The sequence below is a fragment of the Cataglyphis hispanica genome, chromosome 1, assembly GCF_021464435.1.
Source record: "Cataglyphis hispanica isolate Lineage 1 chromosome 1, ULB_Chis1_1.0, whole genome shotgun sequence".
Lineage (NCBI taxonomy): Eukaryota > Metazoa > Arthropoda > Insecta > Hymenoptera > Formicidae > Cataglyphis > Cataglyphis hispanica.
This window is the reverse complement of record NC_065954.1, coordinates 20,128,284-20,154,298: the sequence shown is the minus strand read 5'-3', so window position 1 is coordinate 20,154,298 and position 26,015 is coordinate 20,128,284. Positions and strand designations below refer to the sequence as shown.

Below are 26,015 nucleotides of genomic sequence, written 5' to 3'. Positions count from 1 at the left end.
TGCTATTATCATAATTTATAAAGCACTATCGAATCTTGTAGATTCTAAAGTGATGACGCGAATAATAATTTTCGAAAAGGAAAATCACGAAGGAAGGTGATAATGTCTGAAAAAAGTTCTCTTGATCGCTCTTCACACCAACATCACGGACGGATGTATTGTCATTTCCTCCTCTCCCTCGCGGTGTTACGTTATAGCATCCATCCCGCGGCCACTTCATAACTTTCCCCTACTCTCTTTCATCGTTCTCTGGTATGGTACACTGTGCAGAGGAAAACTCTCAAATATGAGAAAAGTTGTCGGCTATATTTCATGGCGGGGCTGAAAATGGCGAAGGAAAAGGACGAGATGAAGAAGGGGACCGAGTGTCATCTTCGCTGCTCGTTAATTCCTTCTGTGATTTATCGCGATCCGCCGGGTAAGTAATGACCAACTTCTTGAAAAATTTCGATATTAAATTTTCTTTAGGACGACGTCGCGCCGTTTTTCGATTATACTATTAGATTGAAAAAAATTATCCTAATAATCCCACGCATTGATAGACCATGGAAAAATATTAGGATTTGTATCCCCCTTAATATATATATATAAAGTATATTTCATATCTGCTATAATAAATTCCCTGAGTAAAATATTACATGAGACACATTTTTCAGTGCATATAAATATTTGACAAAGGATACTTGCTATGATATCTTTATTTTCGAAACAAATGATTGACTGATGACATTTTATATAAACGTCATTATTTTGAATTTGCAGGAGAAAAGTAGTAAAATTGTAGTTGTACTAGTAGTAAAATTGATAAACTTTTGTCAAATTATGCTCTTGTAAAATGTCTGTACAATGTAACGGTGATGCTAACGAGCAAGAAACGCGATGTGCATAGGCCGCGGCGGGATAGTCGCACAAAGGTCCCGACACTTCTGGTGAAGTGTGGAAAGCGCGACGCATGCATATTCAAGGACCACGGAGGAAGGGGGAGAGGTATACGTGCATGTGTGTGCGTGTGCGCCATCGTAGACATAGGAATAATAAAAATTCGAGGGTTGAAATTATTTAGATTTATGCCCGCTCTCTTGTCGTCATGCCGCCGCGCCGCGTTGACGAGGCGCGATTCGATTCCGGGGAACAAATTTCATGCATTATTCAGGATGGCCGGGCCGGCGATGCAACTACTCCGGTTGCAATGGAAGCGATCCTTTTGGAAAAAGTCGTTTTTAATCTCTCGTCGCGCTTCAATAACGCGTGTGTGTACGACCCCTACGACCTTTTAAGAAACAAAAGACAATCCGCTATACGCGAATCCGCGATTCGATGATAATGCAAATTATTTCAGGAACAACATCTTTAACGAGACTTATAATAAGTCTTAAAATCTTAATGCATTGAAAAGCTTCTTACTCACAACGATGGAACACTATCTCATCTGTTGAAATACTATATATCTCTTTCTAATACACCCTGTAACGAAGGCGCGATCAGTGCTCACCAGAGAGTTGTGACATCCTCCATTTGGAATTACAGGAGAGATCCGATCCAAAGTGCTATCGGTACGAATGGGAACATTTTAATCCCGTCCACGCAAGAACGCCATTCTCTTTTTTTATCACACCTGTTTAATTAATTGTTCCAACGGCGCGATAATCGTCTTACCGTGGATTAACAAGTCCGGCATCCATCACGGCATTAAAACTCTCGTTCCATTATCATCGTGGACGATCCGCGCGTCGCATCTTCGAGTTGAGAGCAAACTGCTACCAGATATGAGGAACGTTATTCTCTTCGCGATCGCCGTCTCTATCGCGAGCTGTGCTGATGGCAGAGTTTATTATGTGGAGAATTTGGACGGTGGACGAAATAATGATGCGATCTATCCGATCGTGGAACAGCAAGCTTCTCGCGATCTGGACCTGGCTTTCTCCGCGGGAGATACGGTCGAGAACGAGAATGTCGTATCTCCAACCAGAAAGGTCAGTGAAGAATTATAAACTGGAAAAATTCCATTTAAAATCAAAATTTATATATATTTTTGTTGTTTGCTATTTAGATAAATAAAATATCCTATTGTATTTATTTAGTATATTATTATACTCAATTTTTGATGTGAATTTAACTTTGACAGAATCTATTTTGTTAGGTGTACACTTTGAGCGCACCGGAAAAACCGTACATCGAGTCAAATAGAGATGCAAATCGACCAATCGCGTATTACAGATTAACCGGGCCCGCTCCGATCAGAAGAGGCAACTCCGACGATGTCATTCTCGTTCCGCAAGGAGCTCGGAAATTGATGAAGTTGAACGGCAACAATAAGGGCGAAGTGATCTTGGAGCTTCGCGTTATTGCTAATCACGATAGTACATGACTCGCGCGTTAAAATCAAATTTTCGTCGATTTATCTGGAAGCAAGTCAATACAAGTTTTGAACAAGACGATTATACAGTTGAATCTTGCATTGCTTTTATTACGTTCAATTTACAACGATGAATACTTTCTATCAATACATATAGATACATCGGAATATACTATTATAATATTTACATTACATATCACATTGTCGAATTCGGATCGGAGCAACTCCACTCCGATAGTCTTCACGACCCTTCAGTTTTCGCTGAGAAAATCATCTGTAATTTCTTCTTTAGTAGCTCAGCGCAGATTCAAGTCAGACAATTATGTCTCAAAAGTGCAGTCGATATGACGTTTGAAGCATTTAAGAGAAAAATAAAGAACAAATGAGACACTTTTCAAATATCTGTTGAAAATACACGCGCGCGAGAAATTCTTACGAAAAAGAAGTTTTTGCGAAAATAATATCTAAAGAACAGCAAATCAATGCCCAAATAATCTCCTCTCTCTTCCCACCACAATCATCGTATGGAAATATATGATACATTGTAAAAAAAAAAACAATTCGATTTTGTGCATAATTCGATGACTTTTGCATTGGCAGAGGTGCTATATTAGACGAAGGATTCAATCGCGAGTTCAGTTTTAAAGTTGTAACAAGAGAAAAAATGCGAATAGCGACGCTACGACTCTATCTTAGCGATTAAAATGGTAAGACCGTCCGGCGCGCGCGTCTCTTTGCATGTCATGTTTATTATGAGTTAAGTTATTCCGTTATTTGTGACGATTGCTCGGTCGACGGATCGCTCTTCGGCTCTTTCACGTAATCCACTACTAATTCAAGACCGATCAGAGCCCGTAGATCCTTTCTCTCCTCTTCGGAACTCGTTGTCGTATTACCGGCGTCTTCTACTTTCGCGACATCCTCGCCGACTTGAAAAACAACACGAATATTTTATCATATGCATCCTTTTTTTATTAAAATAACGGACATAACGCCTGACAATTCTTCCAACATATTAGATAAGCAAAAGAATAGCGCAAATATTTTAGAGACAGAAATAGAACAATTGTATTTCTATATTATCGTACTTTAAAACATAGGTCTGATACGCAGGAAAATTGCCTATTTCTACTTCTATCAAAACTAAAGAAAAAAATTAAAAAGTCATATAACAGAATGAAAAGAATGGTACAGTGTTTCCTACCTTGGTGCATCTCCTTTGAATCCTCTTCGTTCTCCGTTGACGTGTCCGTCCTGGAGATCCTTGTCTGTTGTATATCCTGATACGTCTTTGTGAGGTGCTTCAAGATATAATTGGTACCCCGTGTGTTCTCCGCGTCCGGGCTCTTCGACGTTGTAGCTTCGTCGCGGGTGAGATTCAACGGCCGATTGCTGTATTCTTTGGACTGCGGCACGCTGAAGGCCGAGCAGTGCTTGGTCTTGAAGGGTAGCTGCCGCTCGTTGGCGTGCTTGCGATCCCAGATGTGACCGGAGACGCGTAGATCTATGAAGAAGTGCAGGGGATCGATGCCGGGATAGGATTGCGGCATCGGATACGGCGGGTACCATAGCGGTCCGGGTAGAAAATCGGCCGGATTGGACAAGCCACCGGGTAGAGCGGCGAAGCCCTTCACGCCCTGAAGAACGCCCTCGCATCCTCTGCCGGGCAAACCGGGAAGAAACGGTCCGCGCGAAAAGTCCAGCTTCTTCTGATCCGGTAGCTGCAGACCGGGTGGTACGATCTCCTGGCCGGGCGCGATGCTCTTCGTGCGGTCTTCGTAACCCCTGCCGTTGTCGAAGTTACAGTTCCTGCCGCTGCGTTCCAGCTGCTGCGAGTCCTCCGGCTTGACTTTCCGCGACTCTCCGCCGCCGGAGAAGACGTTTTCCGGCGGTTGGGCATCGAAGTGCTGCCGCGGTCGTTCATGATCGAAGAAATTTTTGCCGTGCTGCCGTGGCAAGAAATCCGTCTTGTTCTCATCGATAGGCTTCAGGATGTCACTGCCAAAGTTGGGCTTCTGATCAAAGGAGCCGGCTTTATTTTCCGATGTCGCGTCAGGGTAGGTGTCCGCTCGTTTGCTCTCGTTCTCCAAACGAGTCTCCGACGGCATCTGCGCGGACTGCTGCTGCGCCGTGGAATGATAATATTTATTGGTGTCCTGGTGGTAATGATGATGATGATGATGATGATGAGATCGTTCCTTTGTCGTGAGCTCCAGTGGTCGATCGCGGGCGTCCCGCCAGGATCGCTTGCGACGTCGCGACGCGTTTGAAGCTGCGCCGCCGACGCCGCCGATGCCACCGCCGTTGGCCGACGTTGTCTCCGTTTTGGCTTGCACGAAGGATCGCAGCATCTCGCTGAAGAAGAAGCTATGAGGTGTCAGCGGGACATTGTACAGATACGGAGGAGTGGCCGCCAGAAGGCGAGAAACGAGATCTCCGCCCGACAGAGAGGCCGGAGTCTTCAAAGTCGACGGGTCGCCCGTGGTCGTCGTCATTTCGGCGGCTGAGGTCAGTGAAAGAAATGAAATAAGATTCTCGGAAGTTTTATATAACGTAAGATTACTTCATCAGGTTTAGATTAATTTAAGCAATAATTTAATGATTGTCAAAATTGTCCAACTCTAAGTATTTATTCGAATTGTCTCCATCTCGCGCTCGATATCTTTTTCTTTTCATTTTGCTTAATTATTTTCTTCCGATCGCATGACGTTCATTTACTGATATTATAAATTAGATAGATGTATATTATTATGTACTACACGATGCGCATCGTAGATATTCATAAACTTCAAAAATTTACATAAGATATAATTGAAACCTGATAACAAATTTCGTAAATATATTTTTATAATTATTAATTTTACATTTTTTAGCTAATAATTTTATTTTCTTTTTACTATGTCTATAATTTTTCTATAACAAAAGAAAAGATACTTTCCTACTCTGAAATGATATTTTTCTCATATAGTGTAAATATTAAATAAGATTTTTCATGAGTTTTAAAAGAGAGATTAAAACGTGCAAATATGGATCCGTATCTCATCGCTCTCCTTACATAAGTGATCGAGAATATTCCGTGAACAATGGAATAGCGCGGGCTTGATGATGTAATGACTGTGTACGAAGAATGTACAAGCACGACTCGCTGATGTGGAAGTGAGCTACTATTGTCTTCTGAAATTAATTGAATGGCTCCCGGCCTTAAGTCTAAGACCAAGGAATAGCGGCGTCTACAGTGAGATGGGATGAGAGAACCGGCCTGGGATATCGCGTCATCCATTAAGGAATACTAATTTCTGTCAAGTACACGTTCGGTCTCGCCCGAGTGCGAGAATTCCCGCGAAGAATTCTCGTTGCAAGAAAAGAATTCGTCGACGCAGATATTTCAATTGATATCAGTATCATTCCGCAAGATTCGAATACTTGCATTGCAAATATCTATTTAAAAAAATTATTATTTTGCATCTTTTTCGCACACGTTTCAATGTGCGTAATGTGTTTCATCAGCAACTGATCATTGCAAAGACAATCTTGAGAAACAAACTTTAGCTTTTCAATTTTACAATCATACATATAATTAATAACGACTCTGATCGCGACAAATTAATTAATAAATTTTGCGCAATCGCAATGGTCGAAGAAATTTTTCTTCGTGACAGAAAGCAGAAAGGCCCCCTCGGCAGAAAGACCAAAGAGCAACGGGGCGTGGAAAGCAGAGAGCGGAGTCGTTCGTGCATCCGCGCGTCCAGAGAGAGAGAGGGATCGGGCATTGTTTCGGTCCATTGTTTCCCAAACAAACGGCGTCCACGTTGTTTCGTCAGGAGATATTATGTTCAGCCAGACAGGCAGGACGAACGGGAAATGGACTGCTGTCAGTTTTACTCTTCGTGATAAATACGCGCCCGTCGTTGGCGCCAGCCGCCAATGTCGCGGCCATAATTCCGTCCATACGCGTATCGCGCGGTACATGTCAAAGTTGCGATTGCAGTGACTTCTTTTCGCAATGTATGTATCGCAAAATTTCTCGAGCTACTTCAACAGTATAAAAATAGAAAGAAACATAACTTTAAGAAAAAATATGTATGAAGCGGTCCAATTACAAAATTATTATCACACAATTTTTTTTATTTATTAATTAAAAAAATAAATAAATAAATAAAATAACATTGCCACGGAATGCGAAAAATAAAACCCTCGGGCATTCTTAATTTTCTAAAAGATGAGATCAAGAAGCGTTCTCTATCAGAAGCGCGAAGCGTTTCTATCATATATAGAAGGGAGGGAGTCCTTCCGGGAATGTCGGTGATTTTTTTCTCGCGCGGAGACTCGTTTAGACAATGATACCGGCTTGACGGCTATTCTAAAGACCGTAAAGCGACTTTACGGAGAGGGGGGGGGAGGGGAGGGGGAAGGAGGGAAGCCGGCGTTACATTATTATTCCACTTGAAGTGGGAAACGCGAATGGAAATCACTCCGACGCCGACGGCGCGTCATCATCGTCGTCGTCGTCGTCAGCGTCGTCGCCGTCCTCGTCCCCGTGGAGAGACAATCTCGGTTTCACGCGGCGCGCGAGGGAAGGCCGGTTTACGATTCATAAGACAACTCGGCGGATTGAATTAAGCTCGCTCGCGCTGCGGCAGCTGCCGGAACCCGTCCGCCACCGGGCGGGCGGCGCGAATCTGCATAATCCCGTTCGCGTCGACGATTCTAATTGGCGGATTGTTTCAATCTCTGTAGCTGCGAATATTTGCATTCGCGCTGCTCTACCTTCGAGGCCTGCCACCCTGCCCCCGCTCGGTTCCCTTCGCCGCGACTACCGTCATCCCCTCGCTCATCTCACCACCCTACATTCTCTGATCCTGCGTCTTTCTCTTTTTCCTCGTTCCCGTCTTCTTCTTTCCATCTCTGTAACCTCCTTTCGGCATTCACCTTATCATCTCCATCGCGAGATGCAGAGCATATCAAATAATAAAGCATTCCTTTTATTTAAATTTCTCTCTTCGTTCTGAACTGAACAATATATTTCTCTCTTTTTACTATATTGTTATTAACATCTATTCTATATCTAAAATTCTTTTTTTGCAATCTGTTCATCATTTCACTCGATTTAAATTCAATTAGACACGTTTTTTCCATATAATATTTTTCTACATTTACATGCTTCCATTGTATAAAGCCTTGTATTATTATCTTCATTTCAAAGATCGCCAGTGGCACTTGTATTTTTCGTTTCACCGAAATATGGTCTTTCCTATAAAAATGGTGATAGTAAAAGAAATATTTTGAATTGTCATCACTCAATTGTAACCGTCTGTTTTATTTTGCATTTTATATGTCGGCGGCCGCGCGTTTTTTCCGCCTTCAAGTTAATCAGTGTTCTCGATACTTTCAATCGTTAACTATTTTTATATATATATTTTTCTACAGTTTGTTTGTCTAAATATTATTTCTGAAATAGAAAGACAGAGAGAATTGCTAAAATATTTTTGTAAATACGATTTAAAAAATATTAATCTATCTACCATCGCTTGAGAATTTATTTTCGAATGTAAATTGAAAAAAAATATCGTGTTAAATGCATGAAAAAATAAATAAAAAAATTATCAAAGTGATGAGTCCATAATCGTCAAAGTTGATATATTGCATCAGATTTATACGTAAGAGTCTCGTTAAAATTTGTGAGATAAACTTGAGATTTACGCTTTCGGTAAGTCGTTTCTTATAATTAATTACTATCTAAAGTCTGAAGAACATTAAATTCTTCGTTTCAACTACCTTTATACAGTACAGTACACTTCTTTAACTTCTTTTCGGGGAGAGACGCTCGCGATTCTTTTACGTCCACATAAATATTTTTATCGCGAGACGCTCTCGCGGCAAAATCTTCTCGTTTTGCATAGAAAGAAAAAGCCGCCGGTCGCAGCAAAATCCGGGCTTTTTTTATGGTTGAACTCTCTGCGTAATTCAAACATCCTGCTTTCTGTGCCACGCGAAGAAAATGCATCCGCCAAACGACTCTCGGAAGAATCCTGGAAATCCTACGACCTCGAGAAATAATCACGGTCTGACACTGTACGATCCTCCGCCACTTTGACAAACTTTATAGTCTGCTGCTTTGGACAGATTCTTTATTATTGTTATTATCAATCAACAATATTTATTCAACGTCCTTTGATAAATCTTTATAAATCCATAGAATACAGAGAAAAATTATGTAGATAATAATATATAGTAGAGTGTAAATGGTAGAAAGAGATAAATAAGTACTCTTAAACATTCAATTAGATAGAGTGTCCATTGATAAAATTCTATTTTAGAAGAGAAAATAATATCCGATTGTTTTTTATTAGATTGAAGATAAAGTTTTTTGCAAACTGAGAAAAGATGTAAAAAATGATTATGGAGAGTGAAAGAGAGATAGACATACACTAATATTCTTGTAATAATATACATAATGGCAAACGCAATGATTGTCACGCAATAAAAATTATTGCGGCCGCCGTGACATTTAATACGCATTCTTGCTTAAAAAAAAAACAGCGTACAGAATCGATCGTCCTGACTGTCATATAGATGCGACATGCAGATGCACAGCAGATGTTTAGTAGGAAGCAAGTGGTCAGTTAAGCGGTACAACCGCAATATCATTAGATGTTACGTAGTAGCATCTCTATAGTGCAACAGAGAGTTGCATCGTTTCATGAAGAAAGGAATATCAATCTAGTCTGAATTTGAAATCTGAATAATCTGGACGTTACTTCATTTAGTTAAACTCGAATGATAAAACAAATCTAGACTTATCACACAAATGTAATATTTTAATAAGTAAATCTTGATTCGCGTAAATAAATTGCGTTAAAGAGCAACTTCTTCCGAGACAATTAATCTGCATGACATTTTTCACTATAACGAAGAATAAATCGCAAATCGCTTCTGATTAAATTGTTTCCGAAGAGATCTAAAATTTCAAGAAAATATATCAAAAATATAAAAAAATATCCAGCAAAGTGAGAATACAAAAATTTATTTCGCATCTAACTTTTCGTCAAATTTTTGCAATGTCACCTGCGTAACGCTGACGTTCTCGATGGCACGCGGCAAAAGAGGGGTCTTATCCTCAAGAGTTGCACTCACCTGCACACGCGATAGCAGCGGAGTCCTCGAAGTTGGTGCCGCTTCGTGGACGACGATCCACCGGTCGCCCGGGATGACGATCTATGGATCTCTGTCGCAGTGGTGGTCGGACGCGTGCTGCTGGCCGTGGCGGCAAATGAGATAATAATCGGAGGACTCAGTCACTCGTCGTCGACGGCTGCGTGGCTGTCGGGATGGTTGTTCGGTGATGGTGCGGCGGCGGCGGCGGCGACGGCGGCGGCAGCAGCGACGGTGGCGGTGGCGGCGGCGGTGGGGGTTGTATTCCATCCCTTGGCGACTGTCGGCGACGAGGGTGCGAGAGTAACGGGGAGCACTGCCTGTGGAAGAGCGCGCGAGGGAGGCAGAGAATGAACGAGGGGATGAAAGAGGACGAGGAGATGGAGGAGGTGGAGGTGGGCTAGGAGGCGGGAGGGTGGTGGTTTTTGAGATGATCCGGCCAATCTGCGCATCATTTCCCCGATGCACCCTCCGCCCCTCGGCCACGCGCGTAGCGGCAAACCGGCGCGGATTCCGCACCACCGCAAGCAGCAGCGTGGAAGCCCTGTTGAATGCCACATTTTGAGGTAAAGACGAAGTGGGAGAGAGAGAGGCGGGAGGGACAGCGTGTTCGCGGCGCGAAGAATAAAACGGGAGCAAGATAGACAGATACAGAAAGAGTAACGCGCGGAGGGAGAAGAGGGAGAGGAGAGCGGCACTAAAAAGAAGAGAATAACGCGGGGGAGTGTGGCTGGTTCTCTCGCGGTAGCCCTGCCGGGGGAAAAAAGTGGAAAACAGATATAGGGGTAGAAGGGGGAGGACGGGAAGAATCTTTCTCCCCGCGTAGATGCGCTCCATCGTTACCGCGGCTCGTTTTCCTCCACTCCGATGTATCTCTTCGACGCGCGTATGCACGTATCCGGAACGTGTTTGCACGACACCGCGAAGGGATTGGATTCAGCACGCCGATCTCTAATGCCAGATGGAATTGAAAAACTCACGTGTATGCGTCATACAATTTGCCAAGAAACCCCCTAGCAGCTTGTTGTCACGCTATGCACGATAAGAGGATGGAATGCGAAACTTCATCTTACATATACGATAAGATTATCAAAGCATGTGTTAATTAACACTCTTATGTATTGTTAGGTTTCTTTGCATTTGCAAAGTAACTTTGTTACCACAATATACAAAAGAAAGTAACTCTTAAATTTTAAAGAGATAATTTAATTTTAAAAAAATTTCTCATGTGTGTGAATTAAATTATGTTTTGTTAGTCTAGGAAATAGGTCTTATTATAATATATAAATAAGTGTTTTGACACAGGAGATGACTTATTCGTAAATTAGATCAGGCATTTCTTCTTTGGAAGGCAACAGATATCCGCGAGAAAGGAATCGATCCCTCGCACGCATCGACATTGTAAATTTCGCAATGGGATCGATGACGACCGAACCCCTCCGCGTTCGGATTTAGATTTTAAAGGATATCGAGGCTTCCCTCGATGCGTAATGTGCGCGGCAGAGCCCGCAAAATCGTGCATGGAAACGCACCTCAATGAGCGATGTGCTTTTCAATAGATAGGAGAGATGAGTATGCATGCGCGAATGTAATACACATCGGTTCTGCTAAATTCTGCTAAAGATCGAAAGAGGACAATCATCGTGCTCGATACTCACGACAAAAAATTTTTTACGGCGAGATAAAAATCTCCGCCTAGTAAATTTGTACATATATTTCTTTTTTTATATAAACATTTAAAATTATATTACGTAAATCTTGCAAGTAACTAAAAATGTGCTAATCTGATTAATGGAAGGATAAGTAATAAGTGTGCCGAAAGTCGTCCCTTTTGAAATCCATCCGTGTGATGTATCATTGATATCTCAAAATTATTCAAAAAATCTTTAAAATTTCTCGATACTCTGCGTAGTCAAAAATAGTTTATTCAAAAGATTTCTTATTTTAATTTATATGTACAGAATGTTCGGAAAATAAACTATACACCTATTTTAAACATTTAAAAAAAAAACATTATTAGCAAATTAGTCTTTTTTCACAAAAGATGTTGAAAGTGACTTCTAGGAGCACTGAAAACTTTTCTAGTGATATGCCTCTTATGAAATCTCTGATAGCAGCTTCAAAATTTTATATTTTTATTAATTAAATACATTTAGTAATAGATGTTATAGTCTTTTCAAACACTCTGTATATATATATCATATACATTAATTAGCAAATTATGACTAATTATTTGACAATATTATAGAATCTTTTTCTTCAAAAAGAATAATTGGTTCTTTCACAACATGCGAGCGGTCGATTAATGGGAAGGAGATAAATAATGCGTCGAAAGTTTATCGCGGCGTGTTGCGCGTATTTATTATTTAACAAGACTTTTCCTGCGGCGCGCAGCCGCGCTCTTTTTGTCCGACACACAGGATGACCACTTACATCACACCGTACGTGAAACGATGCTAATTGGTCCGCCGCGAGGGGTAGTAAAGCGCGAAAGCGCTCATTCGCACCACTTCGAGCTCCCGAGCCGGCGCTCCGTTTCTACCCTTAGCCGCCTCTTGACGGCCGATTCGAGGGGGATGGGGACGAGGACGAGGAGGATAAATCCGTGCACGCACCCGCACGTTCCGCTCATTAATTATGTAAAGAATTTCTCAAAGTTGTCCCTCCCGCGCACATCTCGCGTGTGCCGATCAAATTCACGATTCAGCGGATTTTGAATTTTATCTTTTCAATATTAATTTATATTATTTACAAATCAAAATAGCATTAACGTGAATTGAAAATCAGATACGAACGAGACTTGGAATTCTAATTCGAAAATTTGAATGTAAAATGTCAAGTATAGACTGTTCCTATAGTTTATTCAATTTTAACAGAGAAAGAGAAGAAAAGTGTTATTGAATATTTAAAATCAATTTTCCGAATAAAAAGAGGCTTTATTTTTATTATTTTATTGACTTATTCTTTTATACAGAATTATCATCCCCACTATCTCTCTTTTCAATCGTATTACAACACAGTCTCGGTATACATAAGTATTCTTTTTGTATATAATTGTTATTGATATTTGATTTTTTAACTTGACATATTTAATTTTTATATTTCTTTAGTTTATGTTTTCAATTCAGTTCTAATTTAATGGTCGTTCTTCGCACGATAAGTAACTCTAACGATGAGTAAATTAGGAGCGAAGAAATGAGATGCACGGATATGAACTTCGCGGTTGGGTGACAGGCCAGCGATTCGAAATCGCTGCTCCCAAGAGAGAGGGAGAAAGAGGCTAAAGAGAAGAGGATGTATTTCGGAGGCCGTGAATCCGCAGTTAGAGATAGCTCGTTCTTCTTGAGCGTGCACCCTAAAATTTCAATCGACGATTCGACGGTACCAAGAGTCTCTTCTCCAGGCTTCGAGTATCCGAAGAGTTAGCAGGAGGTGGAAGAGGACGGGAAAGAGAGGGTTCGGAGAAACAATTTACCCGAAATTCGCCTCGTCGCGTTCGGCGACTGGATACACTCTTATTTGTCCCCGCGGCAATCTGTCGACTGCAACCCTTCTCCACCACCATCACCACCACCACTACTGCCACCACCTTTTCGGTCGCCCCCTGCAACCCCGATCTACCGTTTCCCCTTGCCCGCATTCCCTCGCGACGAAGAGAACGCGAAACTGCGAAGCCTCATGGGAATTTTAAACACCGACGACTCGTCAGTGCTCTTTCCTCGGCATCCATTTTCCCTCCTCCCGCCTCCACCTCCTTCCAACCCGGATTTCTTTCCTATCGCATTTCTATCGCTCGTTCTTCTCCCTCTCGAATTTCCCTTCCTTCGATAGATGGAATTCAGGAATGCCTCTGGCCGATATATAGGCAGATATACGTGACACAATGCGGTTACAATTAGATCTCTTTGATATCGTCTCCTTCCACCACCTTCTTCCGTATCCCTTATAATGTGCGAAAATCGAGGACACCATCGGCCGGTGCTCTCGACGGCGCTGTTCTTTGAGAGCACGGGACGCATCATCGCGCACGCAGAAATCTGATTATTCATTCTGAACCCTCGTTAATCCGAGTTTAGTGCATGAACAACTGAATAGGGTGAAAGTGATAGTAATGTACATTTAATAAACGCTTTTCAGGCGTAATCTTCAGTCCCATCCATTGAGCTCACAGTAACATCTAAATAAATAAGTTTCGCTTATCGTAACTGAAAGATGTAGAAGAATGAGATGAACTTATAATAAATTACCATTCCATTTAATTTAACAACTTTATATTTAAAGCATAAAAATCAGATAAATCTTCATTTGAATTTGTTTCGAATCATGGATCTCGAGATCTCAGTTGAACGCGAATCGGCTGACAGCCACGCGCGCTCGTTTAATCGAGATTTATCCCCGTTGTTGCGCATCTGTCGTCCCACGCGCGAAAGAGGCGCGATGAAGAGGAGGAGGAGGAGGAGGAGGAGGAGGAGGAGGAGGAGGAGGTGAGCGGGCGGTTTTAAGAGAAAAGGGCGAGAGATGAGGAATCACTCGAGTCGCGCGCTCGCTGCGAGAGCTCGCAGCAGGGTGCGTAATATTCCCGGGAAGTAAAGCTCCCGAGAATTTCAAACCTCTCCCTCTTCTTCTCTCTATCCGTCTATATCTACTACTCGTCCTCTCGCGGCAGGCAGAACGATAGAGAGCGTTCGCCGCCCCTCCGACTACGAAGGGATGCAAATAACTGGTGATAACAACAGATAGCTCTGCTGTACGGTGTACGCCTGTCTGTCGCGGCGTGTGGGTGACTACGATGATGGTGGTGGTGGTTGTCGATGGTTTGGGTTTTGACAGGAAGAAGGGGGTGGTATAAGAGAAGCAGGCGAAAACGGGGGCAGCAAACGGGAGATACAAAAGAGAGAGAGAGAGAAAGATAGAGAGAGGGTGAGCAGCGGGAGAATCAGACTTGAAGAGAGTAGGCCAGGGGGAGGGTTGAGGGACAGGCACAGGCAGGCAGGCAGGCAGGCAGGCAGGCAGGCAGGAATCGTAGAGCCGCGGAAGAGAAGAGGTAGAGCGACGCGGTGGCGTCGAAGAGGATGAGGAGAGGGTGACAACAGAGACCGGATGGAAGGCAGAATGGATGGAAGAGTAGTAGTCTCTGCTACCGTCTCTGTCGACCCGTCGTTCCAATCGTGTCTGTTTCTCCTTCTCTATCTAACTGTATCCGAATCGGGTCGGGTAGAAGGGTGCGAATTGGAGCAACGAGGAGAATAAGTTGACACGCGAAAGAGAGAGAGAGAGAGAGAGAGAGAGAGAGAGAGAAAAGCAAACGAGGCGGGCAGCGAGGGTACGGGGGTAGCCGGACCCGTGGGCTCGACAAGGGTGAGGCAGAGGGTGCTGGGGGACGTCACTCGCTGTCGCATCGAGCGCGAGCGATGAGTGGCGCGCGCTCGCTCGTCTTTTGTTTGCGATACGATGCGACTGCCAGCCTGGTGACAGCGACGACGTGGTGCGACGTCGGGGGGAACGACACGGGGCGGTTTAGGGTGGACCCGGGGACGGTAGCGGCAAGGGGGAATGCGAGCGCGCGCGCGCTCGTCGCTGAAAGGGGGCTGAAGCGCTCCCCGCGGGGATGGAAAGTGGGTGGATAGAACGAGGCTGGGTGAGATCATAGAGCTATACGCTACGCTTAACGCGACCCACGCGCACGCACGCACGCACGCATATTCACGCCTGGCATGACACACATGTATACTACACGCGCCCGTGTAAGTTCGCTCGCGGGCGTAAGCTTTCTCCGGCCTCGCCGCGCGCGTTTCCCGTATTGGGTCCTTGTTGTCGGCAGGTTGCCGGATACGTATCCTGCGAATCCGTTTTACCCTCCGGGGCGAGAGAGACGATGAGATCAAAGCCGTCTCGATACTTAAAAATCGAGATGCGTGCGACTGCGTTTATCGAGCATCAATGGATCTTCTCCTTCTAATAAAAGAACAGCTCTCTTACACCCTCTGTCCATCAAATTGTCAAAGTGATGAGTAAACCAAGCAGATACAAGCTTTTGGAATTTGTTCATTTAGAAATTAATGATAAGACTCTTATCGCAATTTAAAATAAAGAAATACAGACATACAATTTAAATAAAATCCAATATAAATTTTTATGAAAGTATATTGTATACGGAACAAAAACAATTATTTTTTCTCATCTTGTACATGTGTACCATTTATTATTAACAAATTTGATATTATTATAAAACTGATATTTTTCGATACAATAGTATTATTAAAAATCATTTATATGTGGTTTTAAAAGAACACAGTTTTGAAGTTTCGAGAGAATCAGATTTGTGATAAGTATCGAATTTCAATTACTTACATGCAGATCGGCGTATATAACTCACTAATATATTGCTAATAACAGGGATAAATATTTTTTAAACATATAATTTTTTATATAACATTAACTTTTGTAAGTCACACATTTTTTTTGCTCTGTTTTTGGTGACAACGGGTCACAATGTCTTGTTGCAATTTTAGCTATCTCAAAAAGTGTGTGTATGACAAAATCTACAAAAATTTATATATATTGATATTTCTATAGAAAATGATAACAACAAAATACAACAAAAATCAAAAAATAAATTTTGAACATTTGTTTAGAAATTAAAGCCTTTGGGATATTTTATTGTTAAAATAATGATAAGAAAATGATGACAGTTGACGTTTAAATTGACGAAATAACGCATCAACGCGATAATCTGGTGCTTCGCGAGGCTGTTATAGGCTTTCGGAGATCTTGATGCGATCCAACGAACACGAGTAACATCGTAAAACCGACAGAAGCTTTATCGCGGTGAGTTTTCGAGAGCGCAAAGTGTTCGCTGCATGCAAGATAGCTTGCACTCGAAATATGCGGCTGAGATTTTAAAGTGCATCGTACCAGAAAATTTTTTTTTGTGTAGAAATAAAGCCAAGCCCGAGTTTGATATATGTCACGCGTGAATGCATCGTTTCTAATATCATAAAACATTCCAAATATCACGTATAAGTACATCGAGGAAAAATTAGAAAAAATTGATAATGCCCCAATAAAGAACCAACCGTATCTACAATTTAAAAAATAAATGACTTGAAATTTATTATGCGGAATTTCTATAACACCAACTAAATTTTTTCAAATTTTCTTTTCATGCGAATCAAAATCAGAGGAATATTCGAATATGAATTTAATTTACATATGCCGTATCGGAATAAAGATCCATACGCTTTCGGAGCGTTCATTCGATAATATGATTCGCATTTTATGCACGGTGAGGAAAAAATAACGACCGAATATTCGAGAGGAGGTAGAATATCGCGTATGAAATAACAGCCACGAACCGGCCGCGGTTGAAAGGAGACGAGGTAAGTTCGAGATGACAGAGTGGGGTCACAGAGGATAACTCGGGTCTCGACCGGAGCTGCTTTTGACACGAATACGTTTACGGGATCTAGCGTGGCCTCCCGTTTCTCGGCACGCCACGCGAATACTGCCGCCTCTATCTTTTATCTCGTTCCCCGAATCTGTGTGACGACCCCCTCTTCAAAAATCCTTTTTTTCAAAAAATGTTTCTTCTTTTCTTTTATTCCGTGAAATTATTTCCAGCATCCAAAAGCGCAAATGACAATATAGTGATTGTCGAATAGTTATTGTTTGTCAAACTCGTAGATAAATTTTATTCGATTCATGTAAAAATAGAGAAGACGGCAAAAATTGAAGAAAAATAGAATATTATATTGTATTTATCCTGTAATGATCTCCCGTTCACCATTCGGGCGAAAAACGGGGAAAATTAATTGGACGACGGCATTAATAAATTTCACGTCGCGCCGCGCGATGATGCATGCGGCCCGATTGCGAGTTCCGGTGACACGATGACGAGCATAACTCAAAGGACGCATTTAATGCTGGGACAATTAAATGCGATCCTCTTCCTCCCCCCCTCCCCCTCCCCTCCTGGGAATGTGCTGCTTTCCGGACGGTAAGTTATCCCCCAAAGTTTCCAAACTTGGTTGCGCAAACAACTTTAATTAAATATCTACCGTCGTGGCCGTGTGCGTGCACGCGCGTCTGTATGTGTGAGGAGAGGGCGAATTTGCGGGACCGGTGGTATAATTCCCATTTGATTGTCTTTTCGGGGAGTGCGCAACGCCGCTGTCGCCGTGGCGAATATATAAACGAAAATGAATAATGAAGGGTGCGCGTTAATCATACCGTATCGACAGGAATGATAGAGGGAGAAAGAGAGAGAGAGAGAGAAAGAGAGAGATGAAGGACTGTAGGGAAGGGGGAGGAATCTGCGCTGTGTACCATTTTCTAATTGTGTCCATCGTTAAAGGCATCGACCCTTGTTAATTATGATCCTCCGACGAATTCGGGAATCCCGCGGATCGCACCCCCGATGCAACGCGATTTTCCCTCTTCCTGTCTACGAACAAAAAGATCTTCATAACGAGCGGATTTTCTAAATTAATATCCGCGCGCTGTCGAATTTCAATATGGAAAAACGATACGAGAACGGGCTAAATATTAAATTTTTCGTACTGTCACTTGACGTAAAATCAACATAAATGTATAAAGACTTTGTCTTGAGACAAAATTCTAGTCGTCTTTATAAATAATGTGCGATAGGAAAAAAATTGGATATAGGAAAAAGAAGAGAATATATTTTATTTAACTTTCTTCAAATTGTTAAAATCAAGAAGGCAGAGTCTTGTTCTCTTCTTCAGATTCGTTTAGCAGTTAATACAGGGGGTCCTTTCTTTATTTCGCGGTTGATTATGAAATGTTTGAAATAGTGCCTGCATCTCTTTTTCTCTTTTAACATTTTCATAGGAAGGGAGGAAAGATCCGTACGAACGATCGCTTTCATACGGAAGGCCCGGATCAATTACATAATGGCGCGGTTGAAACGGATGCTCTCCAACCGCGAACGACCCCTTCGCGGCGAGGCAGCACCCCCCCTCGGTCCCCCGCTCGGTCGGCCCCCTTTTCGTAAAATGACTATAGAACAAAGGGGTTTGAGCCTCTCTTCTCTACGGGCCCGTAGTAATTATTATGCTCTTTGACGATCCCTCTGTCTGTCAACGGTTAACGCCGTGGTAGAATCGATACTTCTAAAACTTTAATCGTTTCGCGTGCGCGTACATCGACGAACGGACGAACGCTATGCGTCGCAACGCGTCGCGTTGGCCTCGAGGGGGGAAGAGGGAGGGAGAGGGGGAGGAGGGGAGGGGTGTAAAAATACTCCTCGATTCGAATTTATACGGTAATCAAAGTCGCGACCTACGCGAGGGTCGTTCATTTTTCACATGTGACATTTCATACATTCCTTTACATTTTTCTTTTTTTCGCGACCTTTTTAGTTTTATGGCTACACGCGGAGTTTCGTTTTATAACGAGGTGGAATCGTAAAGGCAAAAGTTTCCCATGGAATGGGCGACGTCGCGATTTTAACGTACATCATTATGATATAAAAGCGACAGTGATACTCGCGGAATGTATCCGAGTACTCTCTTTATAAAACAAATGATGGCGCATGATTAGATTGTCTGTCAACATACGGTCGCGAAGGGGACCGAAGCTTATGATAATAAGGTCTCGAGGTCCAATGGACCGAGCAGAGATGTATCACGCGGGATGTATCTTGTCTTAAGCGACAATTTGCCGAACGGTGTACTGAATATGGATGGCGGTTTGATAGTTTGATACATTGTGCGAGATCTACTTGATCTTGGTCAGATGTAATCTGACTAGTGACACATTAGATATTCAAAGGTCTAATAGGTGTGACGATACGGATTATCGCTCAGGAACCTAAACCGTTATTCAGGAAGAATATTCATGGCACGATATCCGTATGATGTCCAAATTCATGTATACATGATAGATTAAAAAAAAAAATGTATACATACTGCTAAGCAAAAGAATTTAAGAATAACTTCTTTAATGTATAGCCGAATTTAAGTATACAATTAAAAATATACGTGAACCCGTATCAATTTAAATGGACCGTGCTGGACCGCCAACATGGTCTATTTAAATTACACCTGCAGTCCTTCCTTATCTCTCCTTCTCTCTTTCTCTCCCACTTCTCTCGCTTTTGCAAAACAGATGTACAATCATCAGACATCGCTGCTGAGATTCCCGAGCATCTTTGCTTCTGATTGTATCAAATTATACGCCGATTTATCTTTCTAGATATTATTTCGATCAAACGAGGCGCAAAGATCGTGGATCGCGACCGCGATCTCATTATCCTCTGCAGAAAACTCATTCTTTCCGCCATCGGAGTAAGTTATCATCCCCTTTGTGCGACGCGACAAATACTTTCCTCGTTAGTCTTAATTTCGCCGCTTAACAATATATATCCATATACAAAGACGACACACTTGGCGCACGCCGCTATATCCGCGAAAGGGCGTTAATGATATTGCGGATACGCACCGCGAATGAATAACATCGTGACAGCGAGAGCCTTCGCCGATGGCGAAGCTGTTGCCGCGGCTCCTTAATTTTCCTGCCTAATGTTCAAATTAATTTTCCGCTCGTCTTTTCCATTCCCCGCATCTCGCGTTTCCGATAAATAATAACCGTCCTTTCTTGCATGGGAGATTGTCTGCGCCTTTACATTTAATTCATCGCGCACGAATATAGTAGAGTTTATGGTGAAAGAAAAATAAAAGCAGTTGAAAGTTTTAGAATAATCGCTCGAGATGTCTCTTCGCGTTCTTAATTTCTTGCAATCATTTTTATCCGTTATCAATGACCTAATTTTGCGAAACTAATTCATTCAAAAATTGTTAAAAACTCTTAAAAAAATCGATAGAGCAGGGATATCAAAATTTAAAAACTCAGATTTTGTTAATAGATGAAAACTAAAAAAATTGTATAAAAATAAAATTAAAATTAAAACTTTAAGATTTGTAATACAGATGGGGGAAGCTCGGCGCACTCAACCATCGGTATCAGAAAAAATGTCAAATTCGTCATATCAGCCATGGATGAATTTAAAAGTAAGAGAGAGAAGCAATATGCATCGTCGTCGTCGTGCATAAGAGGAAATGTAGCCAACTGAAATCCTCGACTTTTCAACAGACATATTTTTTTGAAGCTATCGCGTTTCGTCACATATACATCTATAGAGAGTAGTGGTAATGCCGCGGTATTCTTGGCCCAAGCAAAATCTCAGTCCGCAGGAATGACAATAGACTGTCAGATAATGAATCCCCACTGTCACCCCCTATACCGCCGCGCGTCCTAAAACCCTCAATCTACCGTGTTCCCTTTCCTCCATCCCCCTCCATATTCTCCCATCTCTATCTCTTTCACCCTTTCTCCCTTCTCCCTCCTCACTACGCTCGTCTTCCTCCCTCCGTAGCGATGGATTCGAGAAAGTCGCGTTTTATCCTCCAAAAAATTTGTAAAACAAAAAACGCAAACATTCTTACGGAAAATTTCAACAATTAATTAATATTAAATAAAGAGATCATCGAATTAATCTCAGATTTTATAAAATATTATCTTTTATCTTTTATTTGAAAAATTTTTTCATCTTATAAATTATTAACATTTGATGATATAATAAAGTATATAAAAAAAATAAGCTGTTTATATTGTAAAAGGTATAAAAGATGTCTCGTGAAAAGCATGCAAGTGTGTATCGTGTAGTCTAAAAATCGCGTTTACCTCTAACTTTTTTTTTTAAAGCTCGATATATTGGCGGAAGCTGTCACAAGTCCGGTGGCAGTTATATCTATCGCTAAACACGTCCCTCAAGCTTTCCACCCTCTGCTCTAGAGTAGCAAACAGGACTATGACCGAGTAGGCGAGGCGTCCACTTAGCGCTAATGCCCCTTTTATTGGTCAAGATTTCAGTCAGAAGATGAGTGCGCGCCTCTGTACCTAGGTCGCTATCACATATCAATCTCCATGGTTTAAAATTAAACCATCATATTAATTGCTATCTATTGAATATAATTGTTGCAATTTTTATAGGTAGATTTATTTAAAAAAAGCAATCGTATTTCTTCAATAAAAGCGCAAAACTTAACAACAAATCATAGATTTTTTTTATTTATTGAAAATAGAAAGTTTAAATTACATATAAATGTCTAAATTTCATTTTATGAATGTATATAGATATCTAATCTATTTCATTTCATAAATCATTAATATTTCTTTAATTTTTTACACACACACACACACACACACATATATAACTGTTAATTTTTATCGTCCGCTTACGGACCATGTTTTTTTCTTGTATAAAATATAATTCATATTTAAAGCTAACATAGCTAGAATACAAAAACTTTTTTTATGCATGCTGAAGGGAGCAAAGCCATACAAAAAAAAAGAGGGAAAAAAGAAAGAAAGAATTGCGAAACGTATAACGTATCGAACTGCATGTTGAAGTCGCTGGAAGTGAGCTCGAAAAAAAATCACGCGGAATAACTCGAGGCAGAAAAAACGAACAAAAAAATTTCCATAAAAATGCGCAACCGCACGTATAATCCGGATGAAGCTTAGTATCGTGCGAATGGATGTAGCGCCCACTGGAATGGTTGAAAGGACTGGAAATTGGCAGATATAGAGATGATGACAATCGCATAAAGCGAGACTAAAATCCACGAATTTGGAAATCACATAATATTAACTTCAAATCATACCTGTTATAAAGATCACATTTTTCATATATTTTTTTCGTAAATTATAAATAAAATTATTTTTATATAGATTTTATAAAAATTCAGATTCAAATTTATTCAAAGCAAAATATATTTTAACATGCAAAAATATATTAAAAAATAATTATAAAAAGTTATAGAAATTATAGATTTACATTTATAAATTGGTAAAAATAATAGTAACAATTGCTAAAAGAATCAGGTTTTTTCCTTATTTGTTAAATATTATGCAAAATTTGTTAAACAAATTAGATGATTATATTCTGATTAATTATATAAAAATATGAGAAAAATAAATAGAGATGGTTAATGATTAAAAGTAGTATTATGTAGAAGGTGTTTATTACAAAATATTTTAAACAATATGTGTATGTGTATATATATATATATATATATTTATATTTATATTCACACATGTATATTAATATATGTATCGCGCAGTTCGGAAGATGATATATTATAAAATATTTATTCTGGAAGAGCTTTTATAGATCTTCTTTAGCATTGTGAATTTTCTCTGCAACATTTCATATAGTGATAAATTAAAAAAAAAATTTACTTATTAATTCCTTAGCTGCGACGCATTTAAACGAAAATCATCCGCTATATGCGAGACGATAATATCCTTTAGTATCCTATAGACAACAAAACTGATGTTTTCAAAAGCGCATATATAAGTATTTGCTATTTGTAAATAAAAGTTTATTTTTTAAGAATGCCTTTCACAGCTAAACAGTTAAAACAAGAAAAAAATAAAAAATAAAGTGTATGTTGCAGTCTTCTAAAAAAGAAACAAAAATGGAAAATTGCTAATGCATAGGCTGTAATATTATTTTCATAATATACATTTGTGAAATAAATTAAGTTAACAAGAGCTGTCATTTAGTTGTATGTCTTAAAATTACATTTAACAAGTAAATATAAAATATATTATAAGAGATCGAAATTTTTTTTTTGCAGACATAATTTTTTTTTCAAGTTGCAACTTAATCAATATGTATCATCAATAAAAATTAGATCACAATAGTACAGTTCTTCGCAAAAAGCAAATTAGGCATTTTCATTGGCCGGCCTTTTCTTGTTCTGAAATATACAAGATGCATAAATGTAACATTTTATTTAATGTATTTAAGAAGAAATTAAAATTATATATTATGCGGTTTCATATAAAAAACTACACAATATTAAAATACTGTCTTACAATTTGTTTAGACGTTTTCAAATCTGCGCTGGATGTAGATCGTGTTTTAGATCTTTCTTGCTCTAATTGAGCATGTAAAGAAGTTACTTCGGATGTTAATTCGTCTCGTATTTCTTGCAATTTTGCTACTTCAGCTAATACGGATGCTTTATCCTTCACTAGGAAAAAATGATAATTATAAATATAATCTTAGTATTCTTAGTATCGAGAGATTAATGTGTATCATTTAACACTAAAAATGCAGTACTCACTCTCGCCGTGTGATAATATTTGATATAATTTTTTATTTCTTTCCTTAACTTGTGTTAACTCTTCTTTCAATGTATGTACTTCAGTTCTCAATTGGCTGATCATTTCATCACGTTTTTCAATTTCTACTCTTAACTGTGCAGATGTTATATCATCATCAATTTTATTTAATCTAGCTTTCAGCATATCCTTTTCTTTTCCCTTTGTTATTTCTTCTTTTGTTTCCTTCTCTACCCTATCAAAAAACTCTGCATCTATTTCTATAAGAATCAGAAAAATTATCACTTAAATATTTTTTATTTCTTTTTACACTACATTTTTCCATTCATTCCCAGATTATTAAACTCATTACTTCATTATATAAATCATTACCTTTTGATTTATTGTCTACAGGCTCACTTGGTAGTATTGGTGATGATACTAAATTTGATGATGACAGACTATTAAATTCTACTAGAGACATAGTTGCCTTCTTTGACTTTTTACCAGACTTTTTAATCTGTTCTTGATCTTTTTCATTCTTTGCTGTGCTGACTAATTGTTCTTCATATGCCAGTTTTGATAGTAAGATAGCTTGGTGTAATTCCTGTTCAAATGCTTCCTCGATAGCCTTAGGGATTTATTACATGATACATAAGATAAAATCATAGATAATTACAAAATATTATAAATAAATATAAAACTGTAGATAATTATGGATATTAAATTATATATTAACTTTAAAATTATATTAAAATTATGTTAAAATTAGATCTTTCAAAATTTATCATTTTTCGCAACTTTTATCATTTCTTTACTATTGCTTATAAAACTTATATTAACTTATTAAAATTATTAAAAACTCATTATTAAATAAAAAGAGAAAGAAAATGCTGAAGAAATTTTAAAAAACTTATTCAAGCATCTTAAATTTTTTCAATAAAATTGAAAATAAATTATTAGATAAATAAATCTTACATATAAAATTCCATCAAAGATTCATATTTTACCATCGTATCTTTTTGCTTCCACTGTTCCCATTGTTGATCATCATTATTCATTTTTTTCTTCTTTCCCTAAAATCAAAAAGAAGCATGAAACTTATTGACAGTTGGGAAAAAAATAAATTCGAAATGTCCATATTTCCCGCCGCAACGTCGCATCCGGTTGACGTTTCGCCGGCTAATTAAAAACAAAAACTCAACAACAACAATGGACGTATGACTCTTACTTTGTTCTGTTTTTTTTTGTTTGCTTGTTGTTGTTGATTTTGGGGCTGCTGCTGCTGTTGCTTCGGCTTGTCGCCTTTGTTCTTCGCGTTAGTCTTGCTCGTCGTCGTGCTCTTCTGGGTCTTCTTTGGCTTGAAATCGTCATCCTCAATGCTAAGGACGGCGAATCGCGATGGTACGGCGGTCGCCATTTTTTCGTCTGATAACGAACTAAAACGCACGTCAAAAGTTGACAGCGACGTCGAATCGGCAGCACTTTCAATGTCAGGCGAGAGGTGCTTGTCAAGAAAATTGGCAAATCTCAAATCTCAGCGCCAAAGACAACCTCGACTAGTCGACTGTCGGTGTTGCGATGCGTAATAAAACCGGCAGGGCGACCGGAAAACAGAACGCGCGCCGAGAAAAATTGGCGCTGTTGAACGTCGATCGTCAACGACGTATCACCGGAAATGAACCGCGATGTCAGCGTCACGTTGCGGCGGTCAACTGCGTCACACCGCTCGGCGACACAGGTCTGCCAACTACACTGCGATAAAAAATATTTTCGCGTCACTGCGAAATATATATACGAACTATGACCTATGACTGCATCAGGCTGCATTCCGATATTCACTGCAAATACGGAAAATCTATAGTTTATGTCACGTATACTATACATTCTCAGTATTGGCAGTGAATGTCGGAACGCAACCTATATAAATATAAATTTTGACAAGTATCGATGATGTTTTTATTGCAAAAAAATTATTGCCACAACAAATAAAAAAAAAATAACTGAAAAATGTTATAATTTTTGTATTTCTTATCTTTTATATGTGCTTATATATATATAGCATTATATTATTTACCATAGAAAATAACCGATCATATGATGTGTGTAAATTGGATAGTAATAAATTCACACACATAAAAAATTCGTAATTTTTTTCCGAAAACTTATAATATAGATATATAATATAATTTTTAGATTCAACAAAAGCTTAAAAGTGAAGATGAATATAACCCGCGCTTTATTTATTCAATAAATAAAAATATATAGTTATGTCGATTCATGTTTTCAGGCGTATCAAAATGTCAACTATAGAAAACGAGCGCAGTCATCTGCTCATATATTTAACAAACGTACTCACTTCGTTGATCTCTAA

At 39.8% G+C, this 26,015-nt stretch overlaps 3 protein-coding genes across 4 annotated transcripts; 1 reads left to right on the top strand and 2 right to left on the bottom strand.

The window, feature by feature from the left end:
- The first annotated feature begins 385 nt into the window (after window positions 1-385).
- LOC126855430 (uncharacterized) lies at window positions 386-2,377 on the top strand. Its single transcript, XM_050603108.1, has 3 exons — window positions 386-418; window positions 1,528-1,973; window positions 2,141-2,377. The coding sequence occupies exons 2-3, from the start codon at window positions 1,767-1,769 to the stop codon at window positions 2,366-2,368; spliced, it is 435 nt and encodes a 144-aa protein (XP_050459065.1). The 5' UTR covers window positions 386-418; window positions 1,528-1,766; the 3' UTR covers window positions 2,369-2,377.
- Window positions 2,378-3,115: 738 nt separating this feature from the next.
- Window positions 3,116-9,658, bottom strand: LOC126854914 (uncharacterized). The gene is made up of 3 exons (XM_050602136.1): window positions 9,491-9,658; window positions 3,561-4,859; window positions 3,116-3,285 (listed from the first exon to the last, which is right to left on the bottom strand). Exons 2-3 carry the CDS (start codon window positions 4,849-4,851, stop codon window positions 3,119-3,121), a joined length of 1,458 nt encoding a protein of 485 aa, XP_050458093.1. The 5' UTR covers window positions 4,852-4,859; window positions 9,491-9,658; the 3' UTR covers window positions 3,116-3,118.
- Window positions 9,659-23,018: 13,360 nt separating this feature from the next.
- On the bottom strand, window positions 23,019-25,360 carry LOC126854745 (G kinase-anchoring protein 1-like). Of its 2 annotated transcripts, XM_050601759.1 has the most exons (6): window positions 24,873-25,360; window positions 24,652-24,717; window positions 24,035-24,272; window positions 23,665-23,922; window positions 23,414-23,571; window positions 23,019-23,295 (listed from the first exon to the last, which is right to left on the bottom strand). In XM_050601759.1, the coding sequence occupies exons 1-6, from the start codon at window positions 25,059-25,061 to the stop codon at window positions 23,263-23,265; spliced, it is 942 nt and encodes a 313-aa protein (XP_050457716.1). In that variant the 5' UTR covers window positions 25,062-25,360; the 3' UTR covers window positions 23,019-23,262. The 2 variants fall into 2 exon arrangements, with proteins under 2 accessions (XP_050457716.1, XP_050457724.1); XM_050601767.1 differs by lacking the exon at window positions 23,019-23,295 and having other exon boundaries at window positions 23,426-23,566; window positions 24,873-25,358.
- Window positions 25,361-26,015: the final 655 nt, after the last annotated feature.